The 23897-nt window shown below is 44.6% G+C and overlaps 1 protein-coding gene across 6 annotated transcripts in view; it reads left to right on the top strand.

Moving 5' to 3' along the window:
- Nucleotides 1-23897, top strand: part of LOC144772688 (uncharacterized) — a 554957-nt gene that overhangs the window by 97047 nt on the left and 434013 nt on the right. For all 6 annotated transcript variants that reach the window (XR_013599822.1, XM_078657156.1, XM_078657158.1 and 3 more), the window contains exons 2-3: nucleotides 11157-11888; nucleotides 12023-16365. Coding sequence is in view for 5 of the 6 variants with exons in the window: in XM_078657156.1 (XP_078513282.1) it covers nucleotides 11157-11888; nucleotides 12023-16365 (5075 nt within the window). In the remaining variant the exon portion in view is untranslated. The remainder of the gene's footprint in view (nucleotides 1-11156; nucleotides 11889-12022; nucleotides 16366-23897) is intronic.

The raw sequence follows: 23897 nt of genomic DNA, 5'->3' as shown, positions 1-23897 counted from the left end.
GATGGTGTGATTCGACTGCCTCCCACCAGGTTCTGTTACCCAGAATCCCTTGCAAATCTAAAAAGTTGACCCAAAAAAAATGCATTTTCCTCACATTTCTGTGGTGGAAAGTTATGGAATCTGCGTGGATCAACAAATTTCCACCCACCCCGCGTTCCCCCAAGTCTCCCGAAAAAAATGGTACCTCACTTGCCTGGGCCTGCCTAGTGCCTGCGACTGGAAACCGCGCAAAACGCAACGTGCTTGCACCTCAATTTCGCAGTGAAAACGGGCATTTTTTTGGCAAAGTGCCTACCTTTCGTTTTTGAACCCTAACTTTGCCGGCCCCTAGGGAAACCTAGCAAACCTATACATTTTTGAAAAGTAGACACCCAGGGGAATTCAGTATGGGGTGACTCGACTGCCTCCCACCAAGTTCTGTTACCCAGAATCCCTTGTAAAGCTAAAAAATTGACAAAAAAACGCATTTTCCTCACATTTCTGTAGTGGAAAGTTCTGGAATCTGCGTGGATCAACAAATTTCCACCCGCCCGCGTTCCCCCAGGTCTCCCCCAAAAAAATTGTACCTCACTTGCCTGGGTCTGCCTAGTGCCTGCGACAGGAAACGGCACAAAACGCAACGTGGTCGCACCTCAATTTCGCAGTCAAAACTGGCCCTTTTTTGGCAAAGTGCCTACCTTTCGTTTTTGAACCCTAGCTCTGCCGGCACCTAGGGAAACCTAGCAAACCTATACATTTTTGAAAAGTAGACACCCAGGGGAATTTAGGATGGGGTGACTCGACTGCCTCCCACCAGGTTATGCTACCCAGAATCCGTTGCAAAGCTAAAAAATTGACAAAAAAAAAGAATTTTCCTCACATTTCTGTGGTGGAAAGTTCTGGAATCTGCGTGGATCAGCAAATTTCCACCCACCCTGCGTTCCTCGAGGTCTCCCGAAAAAAATGGTACTTCACTTGCTTGGGTCTGCCTAGTGCCTGCGACAGGAAACAGCGCAAAACGCAACGTGGTCACACCTCAATTTCGCAGTCAAAACCGGCCCTTTTTTGGCAAAGTGCCTACCTTTCGTTTTTGAACCCTAGCTCTGCCGGCACCTAGGGAAACCTAGCAAACCTATAAATTTTTGAAAAGTAGACACCCAGGGGAACTCAGGATGGGGTGACTCAACTGCCTCCCACCAGGTTCTGTTACCCAGAATCCCTTGCAAAGCTAAAAAATTGACAAAAAAAATGCATTTTCCTCACATTTCTGTGGTGGAAAGTTCTGGAATATGCGTGGATCAACAAATTTCCACCCACCCAGTGTTCCCCCAGGTCTCCCGAAAAAAATGGTACCTCACTTGCCTGGGTCTGCCTAGTGCCTGCGACAGGAAATGGCGCAAAACGCAACGTGGTCACACCTCAATTTCGCAGTGAAAACGGGCCCTTTTTTGGCAAAGTGCCTACCTTTTGTTTTTGAACCCTAGCTCTGCCGGCACCTAGGGAAACCTAGCAAACCTATACATTTTCGAAAACTAGACACCCAGGGGACCTCAGGATGGGGGGACTCAACTGCCTCCCACCAGGTTCTGTTACCCAGAATCCTTTGCAAAGCTAAAAAATTGACAAAAAAACGCATTTTCCTCACAGTTTTGTGGTGGAAAGTTCTGAAATCTGCGTGGATCAACAAATTTCCACTCGCCCAGCGTTCCCCCAGGTCTCCCGAGAAAAATGGTACCTCACTTGTGTGGGTAGGCATAGTGGCTGCAACAGGAAAAGGCCCAAATCGTACGGTGGAGACTTAAAAATAACTTATAGCAAAACTACCTTATTTTTTGGTGGGGGGCACCTGAGTTTTTGGCCCGGGGCTCGGCGGCAAACTTGGGAAACTACCAAACCCAAACAGTTCTGAAAACTAGACACCCGGGGGAGTCCAGGGAGGTGTGGCATGCGTGGGTCCCCCATCGTATTCTTACCCAGAATTCCCTGCAAACCTCAAAATTAGGTAAAAAACCACTTTTCCATACATTTTTGCATGGGATCTCCGTGCCGGCAAAAATGTCCTACCACCCAGCGTTCCCCTTGTTCTCCCGAGTAAAATGATACCTCACTTGTGTGGGTGGGCCAAAGCAGAACAGGCCAAAAATTTATTTTTAAGAAATTGGAGCGTTCGGAATTGACAAATTAAGCACAGAGAATTCTACAGTTTTGGGGTCATCCTAGTCACAGGCCTTTGGCCCACCCACACAAGTGAGGTATCATTTTACTCTGGAGAACAAGAGGAACGCTCGGTGGTAGGACATTTGTGCCGGCACGGAGATCCCATGCAAAAATGTATGGAAAACGTTTTTTTTTTAACCTAATTTTAAGGTTTGCAGGGAATTCTGGATAGGAAAACGTTGGGGGACCCAGGCATGCCATACCTCCCTGGACTCCCCCGGGTGTCTAGTTTTCAGAACTGTTTGGGTTTGGTAGTTTCCAAAGATGGCCGCCGAGCCCCGGGCCAAAAACTCATGGAAACCCCCTTGCAAACCCAAATTGTTTTGACTGAATTAAATTTTCAATTTGAGAGCGTGAGATTCTTGGGACAATATTGCATGGACATTGTGACAGACATTTTCAAGTTTGCAGGACATTGTGGATAAAAAAAAACCCAATAGAATTCACAAGAAAGACATGACCATATACTCCCATGGTTTAACAATAATATCTACATTTAGTAAGCTATTTATAGATGTAATGTACACTTTAACAGAGTTACTCAAAAGTCAAACATTCCAGCACGGTTATCTATTCCTCAAAGACACACACATGCAGGTTGGATTTGGCACGAGGGCGAGTGATGGTTCAGTACATAAAATTTTATTAACAAGATATTTCAACGCAATGAAATGCTCTGTCAATAAATAAATGCATAAAAACCGAACCAGTGACTCGCAACTCGGGAGCTGTAAAACCACGACAAGGCACCAAACGTTTTACAGGCCATTCACGCACCTTTCATACCTGATACACACCAGACCATTGACACCATCCAGAAGGAAAAGCAACACATTACAACATTCACAAAAAGGGACAAGGTACACCCTACTTCAGAAAGAGAAAAAAGACAAATATTACTGCACAGCCATAATATCCGTAAGCACACACACATACTGGTTGGATTTGGCATGAGGGTGAGTGATGATTCAGTACATACAATTGTATTCGCAAGTAATTTCACAAAAATGAAATGCACTGCGAATAATTGAAAGTATGAGAAACTGAACCACTGACTCACAGCTCGTGAGCTGTAAATCCACGTCAAGGCACCAACCTCTTTACAGGCCATTCATACACCTTTCATACATGTGACACATACAAAACATTCACACCGCCAGCCGCGGACCCATCACATTACAACACTCACACCAGCAGACAGTGCCATTCAAGGGCCCATCACTTTCACACGCCCACATTCCTGACACTGCAACTACACAAAATGATGGACTGCGTGGAGTGTCACTCAACTAGCAGTGTGTGTAGTGACCAACAGAAAGTAACTACTCACACACCGCCAGCCGAGCGCCAGTCCACCCACACCACCATCCAAGCACCAGACCATGCACACCGACAGCCAAGTACCACTCCACGCACACCACCAGCCAAGCGCCACACCACCTGCCAAGTACCACTCCACGCACAGCACCAGCCAAGCGCCACTCCACACACCACCAGCCAAGCGCCACTCCACACACCACCAGCCAAGCGCCACTCCACGCACACCACCAGCCAAGCACCACTCCACGCACACCGCCAGCCAAGCGCCACTCCACACACACACCGCCAGCCAAATATCACTCCACACACCGCCAGCCAAATACCACTCCACGCACACCTCCAGCCAAACACCACTCCACGCACACCTCCAGCCAAACACCACTCCACGCATACCGCCAGCCAAGCGTCACTCCACGCACACCGCCAACCAAGCACCATTCCACGCACACCTCCAGCCAATCACCACTCCAGGCACACCGACAGCCAAGCACCACTCCACGAACATCTCCAGCCAAAGCCACTACACGCACACCGACAGCCAAGCGCCACGCCACGCACACCGCCAGCCAAGCACCACTCCGCCCACACCGCCAGCCTACGCACACCGCCATCACATTTTGAATTTTTTTTAACAAAACAAACAAAATAATTGCAAATAGATAAAAATCTAGTAACACAAAATCTGTAACTAACAACATTGCACAAATGCCAACCTTAAAAAAGAATACAAATTATTTAACAAACACAGACCAGGCAGTACATTTTACCACTCATGGATACTCCCAAAAATTATTTTGTGTGTGGTAAGCTCTATATAACAAGCAGGCACACGCAGCCCAGGGTTAGAAGGACACCCAGGGCAGTAAAGACGAGTCTCCTTCCGCAAACCTCTTCGCCAACAGACTCTACATCTCCTAGTGGGAAAGTCTTTTGTAGATATGGGAGGAATGTAATCAGGAAAGTGGCGATCTTTCAATTGAGCCACATCCTCCACCACTCCAAATCTAGGAACACTTACCTGCTCCACAACAACAAGGCTAGATATCACAGAGTGCTGAAACTGAAGAAAGGTCAACTTTGACCCAGGAGAACACGCCTTGAACACAATAAAAGCATTGAAAGTTGCTAAGTTGACAAAATGGATGGCCAACTTCTTATACCAAACATAAGCCTTCCGAATAGCAGTGTAAGGGTCCAACCTCTGATCTACTGTCAACACCACCCATGTACTTATTGTAGTCCAGAATGCACACAGGTTTGTGCACTTCAGCAACCTGACCCTAAACTGGCAGAGGTGAAGTACTCTCATCATGGATGGTACTCAGCATGTACACATCCCTCCTGTCCACAAATTTCACAGCTAGTAGTTCGCCGCAACGTAAGGAACTGCACTGACCCCTCTGAAGTTTCTTGCAAACAAGCTCCTTTGGAAAACCTTTGCGGTTAGAGCGGATTGTGCTACATGCAAAAGTGTCCACTTTAAACAATTCCTTAAACAATTGCACAGCAGTGTAGAAGTTATCAAGGTACAAATGGTGGCCTCTGTTGAACAGTCTTCTAGCAAGATCCCACACAATTTTCTCGGACACTCCAAAAGTGGACGGACAACCAGGGGGGTCAATAGTGGAATCTCTACCAGTGTACACCCGAAAATTAAAAACATACCCTGTCTTACTCTCAGACAACATATACAGTTTAATTCCATAGCGTGCCCTCTTGCTAGGGATGTACTGCCTAAAAACCAAACGACCCTTGAACAAAACCAAAGACTCATCAATAGAAATTTCTTTCCCAGGAATGTAAATCTCTGAAAAACGATCAACATAGTAATCAAGAACAGGCCGAATCTTAAAAAGACGGTCACAGTCAGGGTGACTACGTGGCAACGCCTCAGAATTATCCACAAAATGCAACATGCGTAGCAAAAGTAAATACCGATCACGAGTCATTACAGCTGGAAATATGGCTGTAGACTAATATGAAGCCAGGTTCGGCTTCTTTAACAAACCCATCAATAAAGTCAGTCCCAAAAACTTCTTCAGCTCTTCTAGATTTGTGGGTGTCCACCGGGTAGCTCTAGAGTGGGGCCTAAGTTTGTCACAGTTGACCCTCAAAAACTGTTCAGCATACAAATTAGTCTGCTCAACAATCTCACCCAAAAACACATCATCCATAAATAACTGAAAATACTGTATAAGCAAAAAGTTTTCACAATCCACTCTACACCCTGCATCACCGCTAAAGGCAGGCAACACCGGCTGCACCATGTTAGGATCAACCCAGAGTCAAACACTTCCAGTAGGAAGACTAGCAGCCTCAGGCTGCAATCCAGCTGCCTCTTGCACCATCGGCACAGCAGTGTCCTCCTCTAACACAGGCCCTTCATCTGCACTGAGAGTACCTTCATCATCCGATGATTCCATGTGGAGAGAAAACTCACTGCCAGAATCTTCCCCTCCCTCCTCTCCCTTGCCAGTGTCATAATCCGGCTCAGAGGAAGACACAAGAAGCATACCAACCACCTGCTGAGCAGTCATTCTACGGTTAGCCATAATGATTACTAATAAAAGTAAATTGCCACACAAGTCAACAACAACAATCACTATGTAAAATAAACAATGAACAAAATTCACCTTTATCAAAAATACATATACACCTCAAAATAAAACCACTCACTTGCCTGAAGCAGCTAAACTCAACACCACGTACTCTGCACAGACACAGTATGGATCCACAATATCCCACTAAAAAAGAAAGAGAAAACAAAAATACACATAAGACAATGCAAAACACATCACAAAGAATTTCATGCTCAAAACAGTAACTAAATGCCACTATGACACCACTTACAAAAACAAAAATTACATACATTACAATATAACTCATTTGGAGTACATACAACAAAAAACATTTCTTACCTAAAAAATGCAACTACACAAAACTGCAGAACAACCACTGTCAAAACAGGAAGCAAAAGCTTTACACTAGATTTAAAAAGAAGAAAAAAAATGTGATTCACATATTCAAAAAAAGCACCAGTCCACCTTCCAAGCTAAGGGGTAGGTGGGCCTAACAGTATACAATCAAAAGGGGAGCAACCCTTGCTCATGAGGCCACCCCCCACCAAAACAAAAATTTAAAAAACGCTGGTGTCCAGTGGCTTCTGCTCCCCTTGGGGCAGATGGGACTAAACACATTCTGGTACTCTACCACTCAAAGAGGCAGTAAAGGCCACAATCATCCTCCCATAAAGGGGGAACGACCCATGTCCAAGGGGCGGATCCCCAGCATAACAATAAACCCTGGTGCCCTACTGACCCATAAAAAACCCAGCAAAACTGCCATTCAAGACAACACCAAAAGGGGGATGATGGACGGAGCCCTTGAGCAAATTCAACACTCACCCCCAGTCAACTGATCTTGGTTTAATCCATCATCATTATTTAGCTAATTCACCAACCCAGGTTAGACATGGCCAAATGCAAATCAGACTGACCCTTTGCACTTTCATTGCCCTAAGTTGGCAGAGGTGGGTCCCTTGCTCACTTTGCCACTGGACTCAAGCTCAGAATAATTTGCATATGGCCGTGTCTGAACTGGGGTGCTGGAGTGAGCTACACCAGCTAAAACCTAACATCATGGGCAAAATATATGCACCAAAAAAGGGGAGTGACCCTTGCCCAAGGGGCCACTCCCCACTAGATTTACTCAATTGGCACAGTCTGCCACATACATTTAAAAAAATGAAAATCTGCCCCCTAGGGGGGCAAACAAAGCAAAAAGGATGGCCCCCAAAAGGGTAGCGACCCTTACCTAAGGGGTCACTACCCAAAACAAAAAAACAATATGTGGCTGTCCTAAAATGGCCCCCAAGGGGAGAAACCCTTGCCCAAGGGGCCACTCCTCAGCATATACTACAATTCTAAATAAATTTGACCCCCCAGGGGGGCAGAAAAGCCCTTCATAATTGCCCCCAAAAGGGGAACGACCCTTGTCCCAGGGGTCACTCCCCAAAACAAAGACAAAAACTTTGGGCTTCCTAAAATGGCCCCCAAGGGGGGTGACCCTTGACAAAGGGACCACTCCCCGGCACATCCTAAAATAAAATAAAATTTGCCCCCCCCCCCTCCCGGGGCCAGGCAAAGCCTTTTTACTTGCCCCCAAAAGGGGAGCGACCCTTGTCCAAGGGGTCGCTCCCCAAAACAAACAAAACATAACAGGCCCCGCAAAATGGCCCCCAAATGAGTGCCCCTAAAAGGGGGAGCGGCCCTTGCCGCTCCCCCAGCAAACAATCCTTGCCTACTCGATAAAAAAAAAAAAAATCCCTGGTGTCTAGTGGGCATCGTGCAGCAGGAATGCAGAAAGAGACTTCGAGGGAAAGGAAAACCCTTTCCTTTCCCCCGATGCCTCTTTCGTTTCAATCCCCCCTCCCCAGACCCAAAACTCACCTCTTTCTCCTCTGACGCGCAGGAAGCAAATGGCTTCCCTGCGCGTTGGGAGGAGAAAGGGAACCTCCAATGACGTCAGCGCGCGGTTGATGGCGGGGGAGGCAGGGGAAGGTCTTCCCCTTCCTCCACCGTACAAACAAAATAGATCGGGCACCCGCGGGAGGAGCGCTGGCGCTCCCTCTGCGGGTGGGGCTCATGACGAGCTGAGCTCGTCATGAGCACCCGAGCACTGTATGCCATGACGAGCTCAGCTCGTCATGAGCATACAAGGGGTTAAGGTGAGTGAAATGTGCAATTTCACTGTAGCCAGGGCATATAAAACTCATTTTATAAGGCTCCACCTTATAGATTCCTGACCCCCCTCCCCTGGGACACCTAGGGGAGACCCTGGGGGTACCTAATATGCCCAAACATTGTAGGTTAACACAAAATTCGAGTTTGGGCACAATTTGCTTGTTAAAAGCAGTCGTGCCACACAGAGCCACTTTTAAAAATACCTCAGGCTTCAGCAGTGCACACATGCAAGTGCAGAAAGGTCTGCTGTCCTCTAAACTGCCATGCCCTATTATATACTAGGGACTGATAGATAGTTTCAATCCCCCTGCCCTAATATGTACTAGGGCCCTATGGGGTATGTCATGTCAATCACAGGGGTACCCCCAGCCCTTAGTGTATGTAGGTGTTTTCACTGTATTCTAAGTGTTTTCAGCATAGCACTGGCCCTGGGCCTGGTTAGGCAGAGCCCAGAGTCAGTCAGAGTCAGTTACCACCAGTACCAGTCAGCAAAAAGTTGAAGGGGTGCCTAGGGCACAGGATGACTTTACACCAATAATCATTCAGCTGCTTTTTTAGAACTTGTTCCATATCGGTCTCTTATTAGTTGTACGGTTGCTACCACTCTATTAAAGATTACACTCTTGACCATACTGTCTTATGTAATTATCAAATGATATCCAGTGTTCGACTGCTTTTGAATTTTTCAGAGCATGTCGCTAAACCTCAACTCCAGGTATTTCTTTAATCTGGAGTTGCAATTGTATGCCCAGTTTGGTATACAATTGCAGATAGAATGTAAGGCAATAGAAATGCCTTGCAGATGGCCATTTTTAACTTCACTCATGTCCGTTTGTTTTGTGTCTTACTTTGTATCATGAAATAGAACTATCTATTATTGTTAAAAGGTTTTTGGTTATACTAATGAAGTGGCAGTACTAGTGACACAAGCACTCCAATTGTAATTCTTATTAATGCAGGAAAAGGTTTACATTTCTCTCATTGTTTGCAATTTTGTTTGACAAGTTTGAGAAGCTAGGTGCATAAGCTGCTGAGCTAAAGCATATTGAGCGATTCAGTATTTACAGCCCTAACTTGAAAGACCCCCATGTGTATTATACACAATTAAAGTAACAAACCCAATACAGGAGCCACAGGTTGAAAACTAACATCCCTTGAGGACTTGTTTTGGATTTCCTTAAAGAGTTGAACCATATTACAATCTATCTGCAATTTTAGTCTGCATACAGCATTTTGAGTCACTGCCATTCTAGGTATTGATTTTAGACTTCACGGGGATACAAACACAGTCCCGCTGATGTATAAACCTAAGTCTTGGACATTCATGATGCTGACTCTGCTGCTGCATTGACGTTGCTTGATCTTCCTGCACATTCAAGACACCCTAGACTAATCTCACTTGTCTAGCACCACGAAAGTGGTGTGGTGTTTGATCCTGATGAAACCTGGTTTAATTCTTTCCTGAATAACCAGGGTGATTCTGACTTCTTGTTTTTCAACTTAATTCTCAACATTTACATGAATCTCAACAAAAACGTGGGAGGATGTTCCATAATTTCTCTAGTGTTAAGCGTTATTCAGCGCCAACCCCATCTGTGTACATTCGCTAAAGTCTACTACTGGACTTGCAGCAGTTGGTGATAATAAATGTAACATAACAGGTGTTACATTTTTTGGCTATGTGTTTAAACCAGAAAAGTGAAAACTAAACATCCCATACAAAGTTTTGACACCGCTCAGGAAAAGGTTAAGACCTAATCATCTATGATTTTTATATAGTTACGCATAGTGAAATTAAGGACGTAATAGATCCATCAGATCATTACATCATGTTGTTTAGTAGAATTGATCTCCCTTCATTCAAATAAAAATATCAGCAATTGCAAGAACAGTTATTGCTTTAAAATGCAATTATTGCAGTGACTAAATAAACACTGTGAAAAAACTTTTCAAAATTCTGTCAGAACTTTGTAGTCATGGTTTTCTCTAAATCAATTATGGAACTCTTACCCCGTTACTTAAAAACAAGTGTACATACATTCTGGGCTCAATTGGCAGTCCAGGAAATATTTTTAAGGCCATTTATGGCAACACATCAGCCTATGTGAAATAAATGTGAACCTCAGTGATTAATTTGTGCTGTGGTGCAGATGGTGGTACTGGCACTCTTTTTCCGAAAAAGTGTTGAGGACCAGGCCAGAAAGTGGGAAGAGGGAAGAGAAATCTAGGAAAATGTTTACAAAGGAAATAAGCAGTGATGGGACAAGAACCAGCAAGAGTCCGCTAAAGTGGCAGGAATTTTAAGGTTTTTAGAAGAGGGATGAGGTAAAATAAAGACTAGACAGCCTTGGAATTGGGTGAACCAGAGCCTTTTGCAGCACCAGCGTTGGCCTCTTAAAAAAAAAATATATTTGTTCCCCAAAAAATATTTGGCCCCCAGTGTTTATCATTTATTTTGTAAATTAGGGACTAATTGGCATACACCCTAGCAAAACTCATTTTTCAAGCCATTGAAATGTGGCAAAAGCCTCCAGACTGAAAGGGCATAGGCTGGTACAAATATTGTGGTCCATGCAAGTGGGCACGGAGTTATTTTCTGGAAACGAAGTTGGGGGGTCGCAGAAAGACATCCTTCTTATAGGTCCAAGTTGATCATGTCTGAAGTATAAACTTACAGCAGAAGGGATAGCTTGGTGATGGCCTCTGAATGAGGAGGTTTCAATAAAAACATATTTGTCTTGATAATCAGGTTGTCTGGTCTGCATTTGGGATAAATGTAGGTTCAAGAAATGTAGGGTACATTAGCTCTGTTTTACTGAGTATGCGTAGGTGAAGCATTTTTTGTTTGTCATTAATTTGTTACTTCATTGCTTTTTAACACGTTTATTTGTTTTGTAGATGCTGAATGCTGAAAAAAAAACATGTGAATTACAGTGTGAAACAACATCAACATATGAGCCATGCTATAAAAAGCTGAAATCAGGAGAAGCCTCCTATTTGAAACCTCTAGATGGCATAGAAGGACTGCAAGAGCAAGAAACCGTTGGAACTGAATCTAAAAGTGAGGATTCATTGGACTGTAATCCTTGTAACGCCTTAGGATGTTCTGCAGTCCAAGAACAGATTGAAAGAGAAACACAGTCAGATGAAATCTTAACTCCAGGACAGGAGACAAATAAAACCGGATCAAAATCAAGTGAAGTCATTGACTCTGAACCTTGTGATACGTTAAAAGAAGCTCCAAGCCTAGAATCAAAATCTGATGCCGTCCCACCTACAAAACAGAAGGCGATTGAAATCGAATCAAAATTAGATGAGATAGTTCTCCCAGGACAACAGAAAATTGAAACAGGATTGCAGTATAAAGAGGTTTCTTATTTAGGCGTGAGTGGTAAATTAGAAGTGCCTCCAAGGCAGGAAACCAATGGAGAAGAATCAAAATCAGTTGATACGTCTTACTCTGTTTCTAGTTATAGTTCAGAAAAAGTTCTATTGCAAGAAACTATTGAACAAGAGTCCAACAATACTGGATCTGCCAACGTTTGTGATGACAAAAATGAAGAAACCTCTTATGAGGCTGGAAATTCAGATGTGCTTGAAACCCATGAACTTGATCACCGCATTCTGTTGGTCAGTCAAAATTTATATTTTTAAATATTGAACATTATTTGAAATAGCGCTGTACAGATGGTGGGAGGGGGTTATTATGTTTTCATTATAAATGGCGGTGCATATTAAGACTAACTCTTTTTATAATTTCCTAGGTGCAGAAAACTGAAAAAAGAGCAAATGTATTGGAACATGAAAGTGAACTAACAGATGAACCATGTTCTAAAAAGGTTAAAGCAGAAGAAGCCTGCCACTTGATCCTTCACCATAGTTTAGAAGGACTACTGCCAAAAGAGATACTGGAAAATGACCAAAACAAGAGAGAAGTTTCAAATGTCCAGACGGATGAGGAAAGTGTGAACACTTTAAATGAGACTGAAAATTCTGATGTTTTTAAAACACTTGAAAGTGATAGGAATAATTTACTGCACAATGAATCCTCCAGTTCTGTTGCCACAGAAAATGTGTGTCAATTTCGATTGGAGCAAGAATATTCCCCCATAACCGAATCAGCAGAGCTAAACACAGAGGAAAACACAAAAACATCATTGTGCTCCAAATCCCAGGGTAGGAGTAAGGTAGAAAAATATGAGACTAGTAAGGTGTTTATAGGGCCTCTTTGCAAATCTGATGAATTGAAAAGGGAAAACAGCACAGACAGTATCAAGGTTGGTACAGCCGAAAGTGCAGGAGGTGCGACTTCTAAGCTGTTTTTCAGTGAAGCTAAAAAAGCTGGTGACTCATTAAATAAAGCTGGGGAGAAAGTTGAAATAGATAATGAATTAAGCCAGTTCTATAAAGAACTGGAACAACTTGAAGATAATGATGACCTTGTGGACAGTGTACAGGAAAGTGAACAGTCTCTGCCTTTTCCTCAGAGTAAAGGGGGAGCACATAAGGCGGACTCAGCATGGCAAGTGGGAAATAAACACAAAACCTTTTCCAGTTATGTTTCAGGCAGTTTGGGAACAGAACAGCAGTTTGGTGGATTTGGTGGACACATGCATTCGACGAATTGGAATACTTCAGTGCCTCAGTCTTGGCCCAGTTGGCAACAGCCACAAACATCAAGTTTTCCACAGGGTCCACCTTTTACACCATACAGCCACAATCTGACTTACCAACCATATCCAACAAGCACTTTCCCCCCTCAAGTTCCATTTCCTACTTATCCGAATTATGCTCCTCCTTCCAGTAGTTATAGCACACCAACATATCCTGTGTCTGCTTTCCCCCTTCCAAGTAGTGCACCATATTCCAGTACCTATAATTATGCAGCCTATCCTGGACCGACACCAACAAGTAGTTTCCCCCCACCAAGTAATGCACCATACCTCAATACACCTCTCACAAGTTCTCTTCCTCCTGCTCCACCAAGTTCTTTTCTTCCTCCTCCCTCAAGTTCTCTCCCGCCTCCACCAAGTTCTCTGCCGCCTCCACCAAGTTCTCTGCCGCCTCCACCAAGGTCTCTGCCGCCTCCACCAAGTTCTCTCCCTCCTTTAAGTTGTCTCCCTCCTCCTCCCCCTCCAAGTTCTCTCCCTCCTCAAAGTTCTCTACCCTTGCCTCCACCTAGTCCTCTCCCCCCTCCTCCACCTAATTCTTTCCCCCCTCCACCAGGTTCTCATCTTCCTCCTCCACCAAGTTCACTACGTCTTCCCCCACTAAGTTCCCTCCCTCCTCCTCCTCCACCACCACCACCACCACCACCACCACCAAGTTCTCTTCCTCCTCCATCAAGCTCTTTCCCTCCGCCTGCAAGCCATTTCCCTCTTAACGCTCCTGCAGGCTCTTTTTCTCTTCCTCCACCAACCACTTTAAGGCCTCCAGGCTCGTTGCCGCTGCCAAGTACTGTACCTCCTCCTACAGTAAGTGCTTTTCCACATCCGCCTCCCTTGTCTATCCCTCGTCCTTCTGCCAGCTCTGCTCCTCCTCTTCTTACAAACCCTGTGCCACGACCTCCTCCTGCCAACTCTTTTCCTCATCCTCCTCCAACCTGTTCTCTGCCTTCTGCCACAGTAAGCATGATAAGTCCACCCACATCTACATCAAGTATTAGACCACCTCCATCAAATTATTTTAGTCCTCCCAACCGTGCTCTTACTGATACATTGTATACAGGAAATAATTGTTGCCCTCCCAGTACTGCAACTGTTCCCAGTACAGCAGATGTAGGAACCTCATTGCCCCTTCCAGGCACTGACCCTCTTGGTGGTGATAATCGTTTAGCCAGAACCTTACCTCTTCAAGGCACTGTCTCTCCTCTTGATAAAATGCATGCAGGAAGTGCATTCCCCCATGGTTGCAAGGACCTATCCAGTGGTACTCTAGGGTCAACAAATATGCTTCCTTCTTTTAGTAATGTATCTTCTCAAGATGCATCTCGCTGTGGCAATGCTTGTCCCAGGCCACTTACGACGCCTCCCATTTTTGCCCCTCATTCAGCAAATACAGGTCCCTATCTTGATAAGCCACCTTCAGATCAATCGCACCCTGTGAATAAATGTCACTATTCCCGCCCTGGGACTCCTGTTGGTGCACCACAGTCTGTCCGTATTGGGTATCAGCCTAATGCCAACGAAGCACTTCCATTGAGTACCTTACCCCCTTCTTTGAACACTGCTAATTTCAATGAACCACAACCAGGAAGTACGTTCTCATCTCGAAGTCAGGGATTAACTTTACCTCCTCCAAGGGTTGGACATCATCCCACTGCACCCTGGCAGACAAACACTCTGCAGCCTCCAAGGAATGGACTTTACCCAAATACATCATGTCCGGCAAGCACTTTCCCCCCGCCAAGAAATGTTCCACCGTCTAATTCACCAAATTTTGAAAGTCCTTTTCCCCGTTCAAGGAATGAACTGCCTTCCAATTCTCCTGGTCCGTCTGGTACTTTTTCGTCTTCTGGATTTGGACCACCTCCAAGTACACCACATCTCACGGGTAATTTACCCTCACCAAGAAATGGATCTTCTCCCAATTCACCACATCCTGCAACAATTAATTTACCTTCTTCAAGGCATGCACCTTCTCCAAGTTTACCACATTTATCATCTAATTTACCTTCCTCTAGGAATGATGAAAATTATCCTTCACAAAAAAATGGACCTCCACCTCGTGGGGTAAATGCTGTACCGCCCTTAAATTACACCCCCCATAATGATAACATTTATGTTGAAAATGATTTCCCTCCTTCAAGGTATTGCCCTCCTAATAGTGCGCAAGATAGAGCAAATAATGTTTCCCCTTCAAGGCTAGAATCTCGTAGTGATTCACCATATTCAACAAATGATTTTCACCCTCCATGGTATCAACCTCCTAAAGGTGAACCACATGCTTCAGTTGAATTCCAACATTCAAGATCTCATACTGATAATCCTTCAAGATATCGTTCCGACAAACCACTGAAATCAAAGAGCTCTTCAAGATGCCGAAGTCCAAAAGACACACAGAGTTCGGAATGCAATTTCCTCCCTTCAGTTTATCACCATCTCAGTGGTACACTACAATCTAAAAAGGATTCCTTCTCTTCGAGGTATCGACCTGCTGATGATAGACCAGATTTTGAAAATGATTTCCACTCTTCGAGGTATAGCCCTTCTCAGGATTCGTCAAATTCAGAAAATGATGTCCCCTCTTCGAGGTATCTGTCTCCTAATGATGCAACACACTCTCCTGCTGCATGTTATCGACCTCTTGATAAAGCACATTTAGAGAATGATTATTTACCTTCAAATTGTCGAACGTCCAATTCGCTTTTTGGAGAAAATGATTACCCCTCTTCAAGGTATCAACTTCCTAATGATGCACAATGTGGCGCAAATGATTTCCACCCATCAAGGTATAGACCACCTGTAGATGTACCAGATGCAGTAAAAAAATTCTCCTCCTCGGGGTACAGATCTCCTAGTGGCACACAATTTGCACCAACAAATTTGCCTCTTTCAAGGTACGGTTCTCCTTGTGATACACCACATTCAGAAATCACATTCCCTCCTTTAAGACGTGGGTGTCCTCCAGATGAACCATCAAGTCTTTTTCCATCTTTAAGAAGTAGAAGCCCCACAAATAAATCCTATGTGGGAAGTACTTTCCTCTCAAAAAGAGAAGACCATCATCAACATTCACGACACAGGTCATGTGCTTCTCCTCTTCAAAGTAATGAACCTCATCACAACGGTTATGATGGTTACCGTAAAAGGAATGCCAATAGCATGTGGGATTGTCCCAAGTCTATTGAGGAGAAGGAGTCTAGTGATGAGGATGATATGTACAAATTTATGGCCTATGCTGATCGAAATAGTGATGATGATGTTCCGGCTAAGAGCGATGATCTCTGTAAAATAAAAGCAGAATTTTGGAAAGAGCATGAAATTGAATACAAATCTGAAGATGTGAATCGTTTTTCATGTAGAGCAGTACCTTCAAAGCCTTCTGAGCCCAAGCGACTCATTCTTTTGAGAGGTGTTCCTGGTTCGGGAAAAACAACTCTAGCCAAGTAAGTCAGATACTGCAAGTATGATAAAATGTATTGAATGAATAACTACTTTTGTGTAGCGAGTCTGCCTCAAGGCTTCTTGAAATTAAATTGGAATGTAATACCTTATGTAGGGGAACTTGTCCCGTTTAAAGTTTGCATTTCCCTGATTTTCATGACATAAATCCCGAATATAATCTATGGCTGTAAATACCCATGTTTATTGTTGAATTAACATATCTGTCAAAATTGTAACTAAGACAATATTTTTACAGTTGCCTTTTAAGTTGAAATGTTGAATTAACTTAGTCCTTTGGAACACTGAAATTTAAGACAAAAATGTGTTGCCTTTGAGCTCTTCTTCTCTTTTAATAGCCTCCTTTCATGTCTCCCTACTCACTTTTAAAGTTTGGCATGCAGTTTGCAAAAGCCCGACAAGTATTTTTTTAGCAGCTGCTTTATGCATGTTCAACCATTTTAGATGTTCTTAAACACATGTTGTTGCTATTCAGATCAATTAGGTCAATTACAGGATTCAATTGTTTGACTTGGGCTGGCCTCTAAAGTATCTAAATCCTATAAGGTGGTGCTGAGGTGCCCTGATGTTTTAGAGTGTGCAATGAAATACAAAGGGTCCAGAGGTTAGGGACTCTTTGGTCATGTTGTTCAAGTTTGCAACTTTGTTCTTTGTTTTTTTACCTAGCCCGATGGATATGGTGGCTGATAGTATTGAGGAGGGCTAATGGCAATGGACAAATTGTTCAATCTTGGAAATTAACGCATAGTATGGTTGGGGAGTGTTATGTATGGTGAACCGTAGGTTACTCCAGTATTGGAGCTTTCATAGATTCACATGCCTGAATCATTTCCCGTTGTCGAGACTGGGAGTCTCCGGTACATAAAAAAGCAATGCTTAGTAGTATAGCAAACTGAAAAGATGCCTAGGCCCATTTCCCTTTTGCAACCCATAACCCTTGTTATGCAGAAGAGACCAAACTTTTCCCTGAACCAATCAGAGCTCCTCACCCTCTAGAACCCTCCCGAGAGAAACTTTTGCTCCTCAGATTTTCTACCGCACGTTGTGCTAGGGAGTCTCCTTTGAGCTCTGCTTAAACTCTAGTTCTACATAATTTGGATTGGATTTAAGAGTTTCTTCTTATTCAGATTTAATTATTTGAATTACTTCATACTATTTCTCCATCTTCTACCATGGCTGACGAGGAAAAAAAAAGGATTATTTAGAGCTTGTGCCACCTGCTCTAAGAAAAGGCTCTGTACAGACCACCCTCATAAAGATTGCATCTACTGCCTTTATCCAGAGCATCAGGCAAAGGATTGCAAGGTATGTTGTACCTTTTCCAATAAAACTTTGAGGGATCATGAAGGAAGGCTTTTACTATGGCTTCAAAAGTTAAAAGCCAGGAAGGAAGTCATGTCTAGTGACAGTGAGGAGGAATCTTCTTCTTCCAGGAGATCTCAGAAAAGGAGCAGATCTCCTCAGGCTCATACCTCAGGGGAAAGACCTGAGAAGGCCCTTAAAAAGACCACCCCAGGGTCTTCGGGGCACAAAACATGCCAAGAAAATATGCTCAGATTCCTCAAAATCTCCCCCTAGGGTCAAGATTACGGTCAAGAAGCCGTCCTCCACACCTTCTGAGGAAAAAATTTAAAGAGCTGCATCGTTGACGAGAGCGTTGACGAAGAAGATGACGTCGTCGACGAAACCTGAGGTAAAAGCTACTTCAAAGGCTTTATCGCCGTAGACAGTACCACCGTCGACGACCGTGTCGACGCCGAGATCTACGGTGACGACGGCATCGACAACTACGGCTACGTTCACGTCGTTGACGGGATCGTCGACAACGACGACAGTGACTACTGGATTGTCGACGACGGTAACGGCAAAGTCGACGGTAGCATCGACGATGATGACATCGTCGTCTGTTTCGACGGCGATCTCGTCGACGGGCTCGATGAGGAGTGAAAAAACCCAGAAAAGAGGTTTTTGGCCAGGAAGAGGACAATTACACCAGAACTTACATCTCCAAGTAAGGTGTCGCCTCTGGTACCGTCTCACCTTTTGGAGGAGGAAGATTCGAAAGAGGACGAAGATGATGATGGTGGTCCTTTTGGTTATGCTAGTAGCCCGTCGCAGTTACAGGTGAAGTACCAAGAGGAGGACTCGCAGTATGAATATGAAGAATTTCAAGATCGTCCCCAGCAACAATACCGCCAGGAATATCAAGAAGAGATGACGAGTGTTCCATCTTCTTTGTTAAAAGATCTGCAGTTCATGCTAGAGGGTTACACGAGGAGGTATCCTGTACCTCAGGCCTCTAAAGAAGTTCCTGTGGCTACGCCTCTTCCACGCTCAGTACCAAGTACACCAGTGCGTAGACGGGAGATCTTACCGGAGCCGTTCCTAGATCTCCACCACCGAGATCTCAACAGGAACCAGGGACCACAGATGATGACTAGAAGGATGGAGAGATCACAGACCCTAGCAGAGAATGGGACGATTATCTCATTCCGTCACCTTCTTCTCCTTCGCCGAAGCCGGACGATTCTCCACCGGAAGACATCGGTGGTTTTCATAACCTGATGGCGAGAGCCACAAGAAGATTCACACTTACCATGGCAGAGGTTAAAGCTGAATGTTTCTTGTATGACTTCAAGGAACCCTATCGTAAGACAGTTCGGTCCTTACCGATTGTCAGTCATCTATAGGAGGAAGGCCTGAAAGTCATGGAAACACCAGCTACAGTGACTCCAGTGCTCGCCAGACTGGACAAAAAATATAAAGCGCCTTCAGATGCTCCAGCTTGACTTTTAGGTCACTCCAAGCCGGACTCCGTTATCAAGAAATCCGTCCGCTCCTATTAAGACACCTCCGGACAGAGAGGGTAGAAGATTGGACAATGCGGGAAAGAGATTTTCCTCTGTCTGCCCTGTTAGTGAGAGCTGCGAATGCCCTGGCCATTCTGGGGAGGTACAATAGGCAAATGTGGTGCGACCTTTGGCCTTACATAGACCGCGTACTGGAGACGGAGAGGCAGGAAGCCAGAAAGATTCTGCAAGAGTGGGAGAAGACTTAGGCCGAAGTCATAGATTGCGCTGTGGACATAGCAACCACAGCATTCAGATCTCTGGGAGGAGCAGCGGTACTACGCAGACAAGGATGGTCAAGCGTTTAGACCGGAGGTCGAAAATAAGATCTTGGACCTTCCTTTCAACAGAGAGTATTTGTTTGCAAGCATATAGATGAGGCACTGCAGAGTATAAAAAAAGATACGCATACAGCTAAGTCATTGGGGACACTACAATACAGGAAAGTTCCTTTTCGAGGCTCAAAGTGTAGAGACCAGTCGTCTTACAGAGGGGGATACCAGCAAGGACGATATTCATCTTACTCCGCCTCATCTCAGCCCTACCGTCAGTAGTATACACAGCGCCAGTCTGGAGGCTACACAAAATCTACTCAGAGTGGTAAAGGAGGTCGTCAGGGGAAAGACAACACCCGACGACAATGACAACCTTCAAGATCCAGCTACACCGACTCCTCTGATATCACATGTTCCCCTGGGTGGAAAGATTGCTTATTATTTCCAAAATTGGCTACAGATAACTACGGACCAATGGGTCCTCAACATTATTCAATTCGGCCACACTCTAGAACTTCTACAAACGCCACCTCGTACACCGCCGATGCATCAGGAGGTAAAGCATTTACCTCAAATGCGAAGGGAGATTTGGACAATGCTCCGAAAAGGAGCAATAGAACCGGTGCCTAACTCCCAGAAGGGAAGGGGGTTTTACTCCCGATTTTTTTCTAGTCAAGAAAATGTCAATGGCGTCCTATTCTAGACCTCAGATCCCTAAACACCTATCTCGAGAAGCAATCTTTCAGAATGGTTTCTCTTCAAGACATCCTTCTGCTACTAGACCCAGGAGATCATATGACCACATTAGACCTACAGGATGCGTACTTTCACATCCCCATCCATCCTTCCTACAGGCAGTACCTTCAGTTCATGGTAGCCGGAGAACATTACCAATTCAAGGTATTGCCGTTCAGCCTGAAATCAGCCCCAAGAATCTTTACGAAATGCCTGGCTCCAGTGGCTGCGGTTCTAAGGAAACAGAAACACAATGTATTTCCTTACCTCGACGACTGGTTGGTCAAGGCACCATCAGCAGCATTAGCCCGATCGTCAACAGCAGCTTGCGTGGAGTTGTTTGCCAAGTTACGTCTGACTTTAAACGAGGAAAAATCATTTCTTCAACCAACAAAGAACACCACTTTCTTGGGAGCAATACTGGATACAGAGAGAAACAAAGCGTTACCCTCCAAAGAAAGACAGCTGAAAATTATATCTCTCTTCCAAGACTTTGCAAAAAGAAAGTGTCTTTCAGTACGCAAGTATAAGTCATTGCTGCGAACAATGTCATCTTGCATTCCCTCGTACCTTACTGCAGGTTAAGGATGTGTCCGTTGCAAGAGCAACTAGATCGCAATGGCGTCAAGCGGAGGGATCCTTTGAGGATATAGTCCAAGTAACGCTGGTCATTGTTCAGGCGGCAACATGGTGGACCCGAAAACGGAACGTCTTGCAGGGTCTTTCATTCCTTACAGAGCAAGCCCCATTGATAACGACTACATATGCATCCCTAGAAGGATTGGGAGCGGTCCTTCAAGACCTCCAAGACAGCTGCCGCATCAAGTTGCACGAGCAACAACTGCACATCAACTTACTAGAACTCAGAGCAGTCCGCTTGGCATTGCTAGCTTTCTTGCCAAGGATAAGAGGGTCATCGGTGTTGATAAGAACGGACAACGCAACTGCAATGCACTACTTAAACAGGGAGGAACAAGATCACTCTTCCTGTGTCAGGAAGCCCAGAGGATATGGGAATGGGCGCTGCGACACAGGATATCCATAGCAGCAGAACATCTCCCAGGGGACCAAAACGTCAAAGCAGATACTCTCAGCAGGCTCAAGTTCCCCTGCCACGAGTGGGAGATAGACCAAGGGATCATGGACAGCATTTTTTAAAGATGGGGGGAACCGTCAGTAGACCTCTTCCCAATAGCGGAGAACAGGAAATGCCGGTTTATCGCAGGCTGGCTTCCCCAACGGGGATCTTGGGGGAATGCGTTTTTGATGGCATGGTCGGCGTCTTTGCCTACGCCTTTCCTCCAATTCCCCTGCTACAGCGAGTGCTTGTGAGGATCAAGAAAGAACCGTGCAGGATGATCCTGATAGCCCCATGGTGGCCCAGACAACACTGGTTCACAGAGCTTCTGCTGCTGTCGGAGGTCCATCCGATTGCCTACAGCCAATACCATTGCTTCTGACGATGTCCCACGGACAAGTGCTCCACCCGGACTGGAAATCCTTGCGGTTAGCGGCCTGTCTCCTGAGCACTATGAGTTTCAACATCTGAACATGTCAGAGGAATGTAAAGGCATCCTTTCAAAGGCCAGAGCGAATAGAACGAACAAAACCTACAGAATGAAGTGGAAGACCTTCTGTCTATGGTGCCAAAGAAGTAACATTCATCCTATGAATTCAGCACCTCATGAGATTATTCCATACATCTTGCTTTTAGCTAAGTCGGCTTTGGCTCATGCATCTATAAAAGTACATTTAGCTGCAATATCACGCTACAGAAGGACTTCCTCGGGACCGTCCTTATGGGCGGCAAGAATTGTTAAACAATTCATGAAGGGATTGTTCAGAGTTTTTCCTCTAATAAAGCCTCCACCACCTCTTTGGCATTTGAACTTAGTCCTTTCACTATTAATGAAGCAGCACTTCGAGCCTATTCACAGGGCAGATCTCAAATTCCTATCGTAGAAGGTGGCACTTTTCTCATCACGCTCACTTCGGCCAGAAGAGTGGGGGAATTGCAGGCTCTCAAAATTCAAGACCCCTTCTTGCAATTTAAGGAGGACAGAATGATTCTCAGAACTAATCCGAAGTTTATCCCAAAAGTGCCAACTGACTCATTTGAATGAGCCATTAGTTCTAAAACGTTTCTTTCCTCAACCAACAGCAACAGCGTAAAGAGTTCTACAATCGCTGGATGTCTAGCGATGTCTCAAATTCTATTTGCAAAAGACTAAACCCTTCCGCAAGTCTTCACAGCTTTTTGTCTCTTTCAGCGCACCCAGGTAAGGCTTCCCTTTATCAAAATGTGGGATTGCCAGATGGATTTCCAGTGCAATAGGATATTGGCACCAAGCTGCTGGAAAGCCTCTGAACGCACAAGTTTGTGCATATTCTCTCTGGAGGGTTCTAGAGGTTGAGGAGCTCTGATGGGTTCAGGGAAAAGTTTGGTCTCTTTTGTATAGCAAGGGTTATGGGGTGCAAAAGGGGAATGGGCCTAGACCTCTTTTCAGTTTGCTATAGTACAAAGCATTGCTTTTTTATGTACCGTCTCGACGACGGGGAATGATTCAGGCATGTGAATCTATGAAAGCTTCCAATACTGGAGAAATACAGTTCCAGGTAAGTAACTTATTTTCAACATTGGTGTGTCTCTGAGAAAGGTGACTGTCTACTACTGATGATATATTGTTGTGCATCTTGCTAGGCAAAAGATGGGGTTAGAGCAAAGTTATCGGAATGAAAGTGGGTCATTTGATGCATGTGGCGCTAAGGAATTGTGGAAGGGGTCTACAGAAGTTGAGGTGTTTGTGAAAGTCTGTTTGGTGTAGTAGGTGTTGGCCTTTTGTGTTGTAAATAGGGTTTTCAAATATTTGCTTTAGGGCTTCTATGGTGTACTGCTAGAGTTCAAACACATTTGAATTTGAGTGGATTCTGAGGTGAAGTTTCGGTCAATTTAAGGAAGTGCCTCGAATTGGCGGAGTTTTTGATGACGGATAGAATAACATGCTGATCTGCACAGATCATTGACATAACCTTTAGCTCAATGATTTCTCTATCCTTGTATAGATTAAGTTACATCAGTGAGCCTGAATGTAAAAATTCCCAAATATCCTACCTCCTAGATGATACTGTTATAAATGTATGATTTTCAGTGAACCAAGATCGATTTTGCAGGCCAGGCCCTATGCACTGCCTATAACCCCATATTGAATGGCAAAAGTGGTTGAACTCTGCCTCTACCTGTTAAGTAACACAAATATATATGCATTTCATAAACATATGACTATCTCCCCATCCCCCACTTAGCATATTTTTGTTTGGTTGTTTAACTAATTAGTACCTCTTTCAGTCGCACCTTGAGTTTCCCATCTTTATTGAACATCTCCATATACCCATGGCACATTAGTACCTAATATTCTTAAATAATACTCTTAAACTATAGTCTGTCTCTAAGGTATTAAATTTTTTAGGTCTCGCGCCTAGCGGTGCACTGTGTAGCAGTGCTCGCGCAGTGCGAGACATGTAGTTGGTGAAAAACGGGGTATTCACACTGCCCTAGGAATCGCACACGCTCGTGCGTGTGCGATTCCTTTTGTGGTACGCGATTGGCTTTAGCGTGTGTTTATTAAAGACTGCACGCAATTGGCCAGATTGCTTCGC

Source organism: Lissotriton helveticus, chromosome 8 (genome assembly GCF_964261635.1).
Source record: "Lissotriton helveticus chromosome 8, aLisHel1.1, whole genome shotgun sequence".
In the NCBI taxonomy this organism is placed as follows: Eukaryota; Metazoa; Chordata; class Amphibia; order Caudata; family Salamandridae; genus Lissotriton; species Lissotriton helveticus.
Note: the sequence above shows the minus strand (reverse complement) of the source record. Positions and strands in the feature narration are given on the sequence as shown.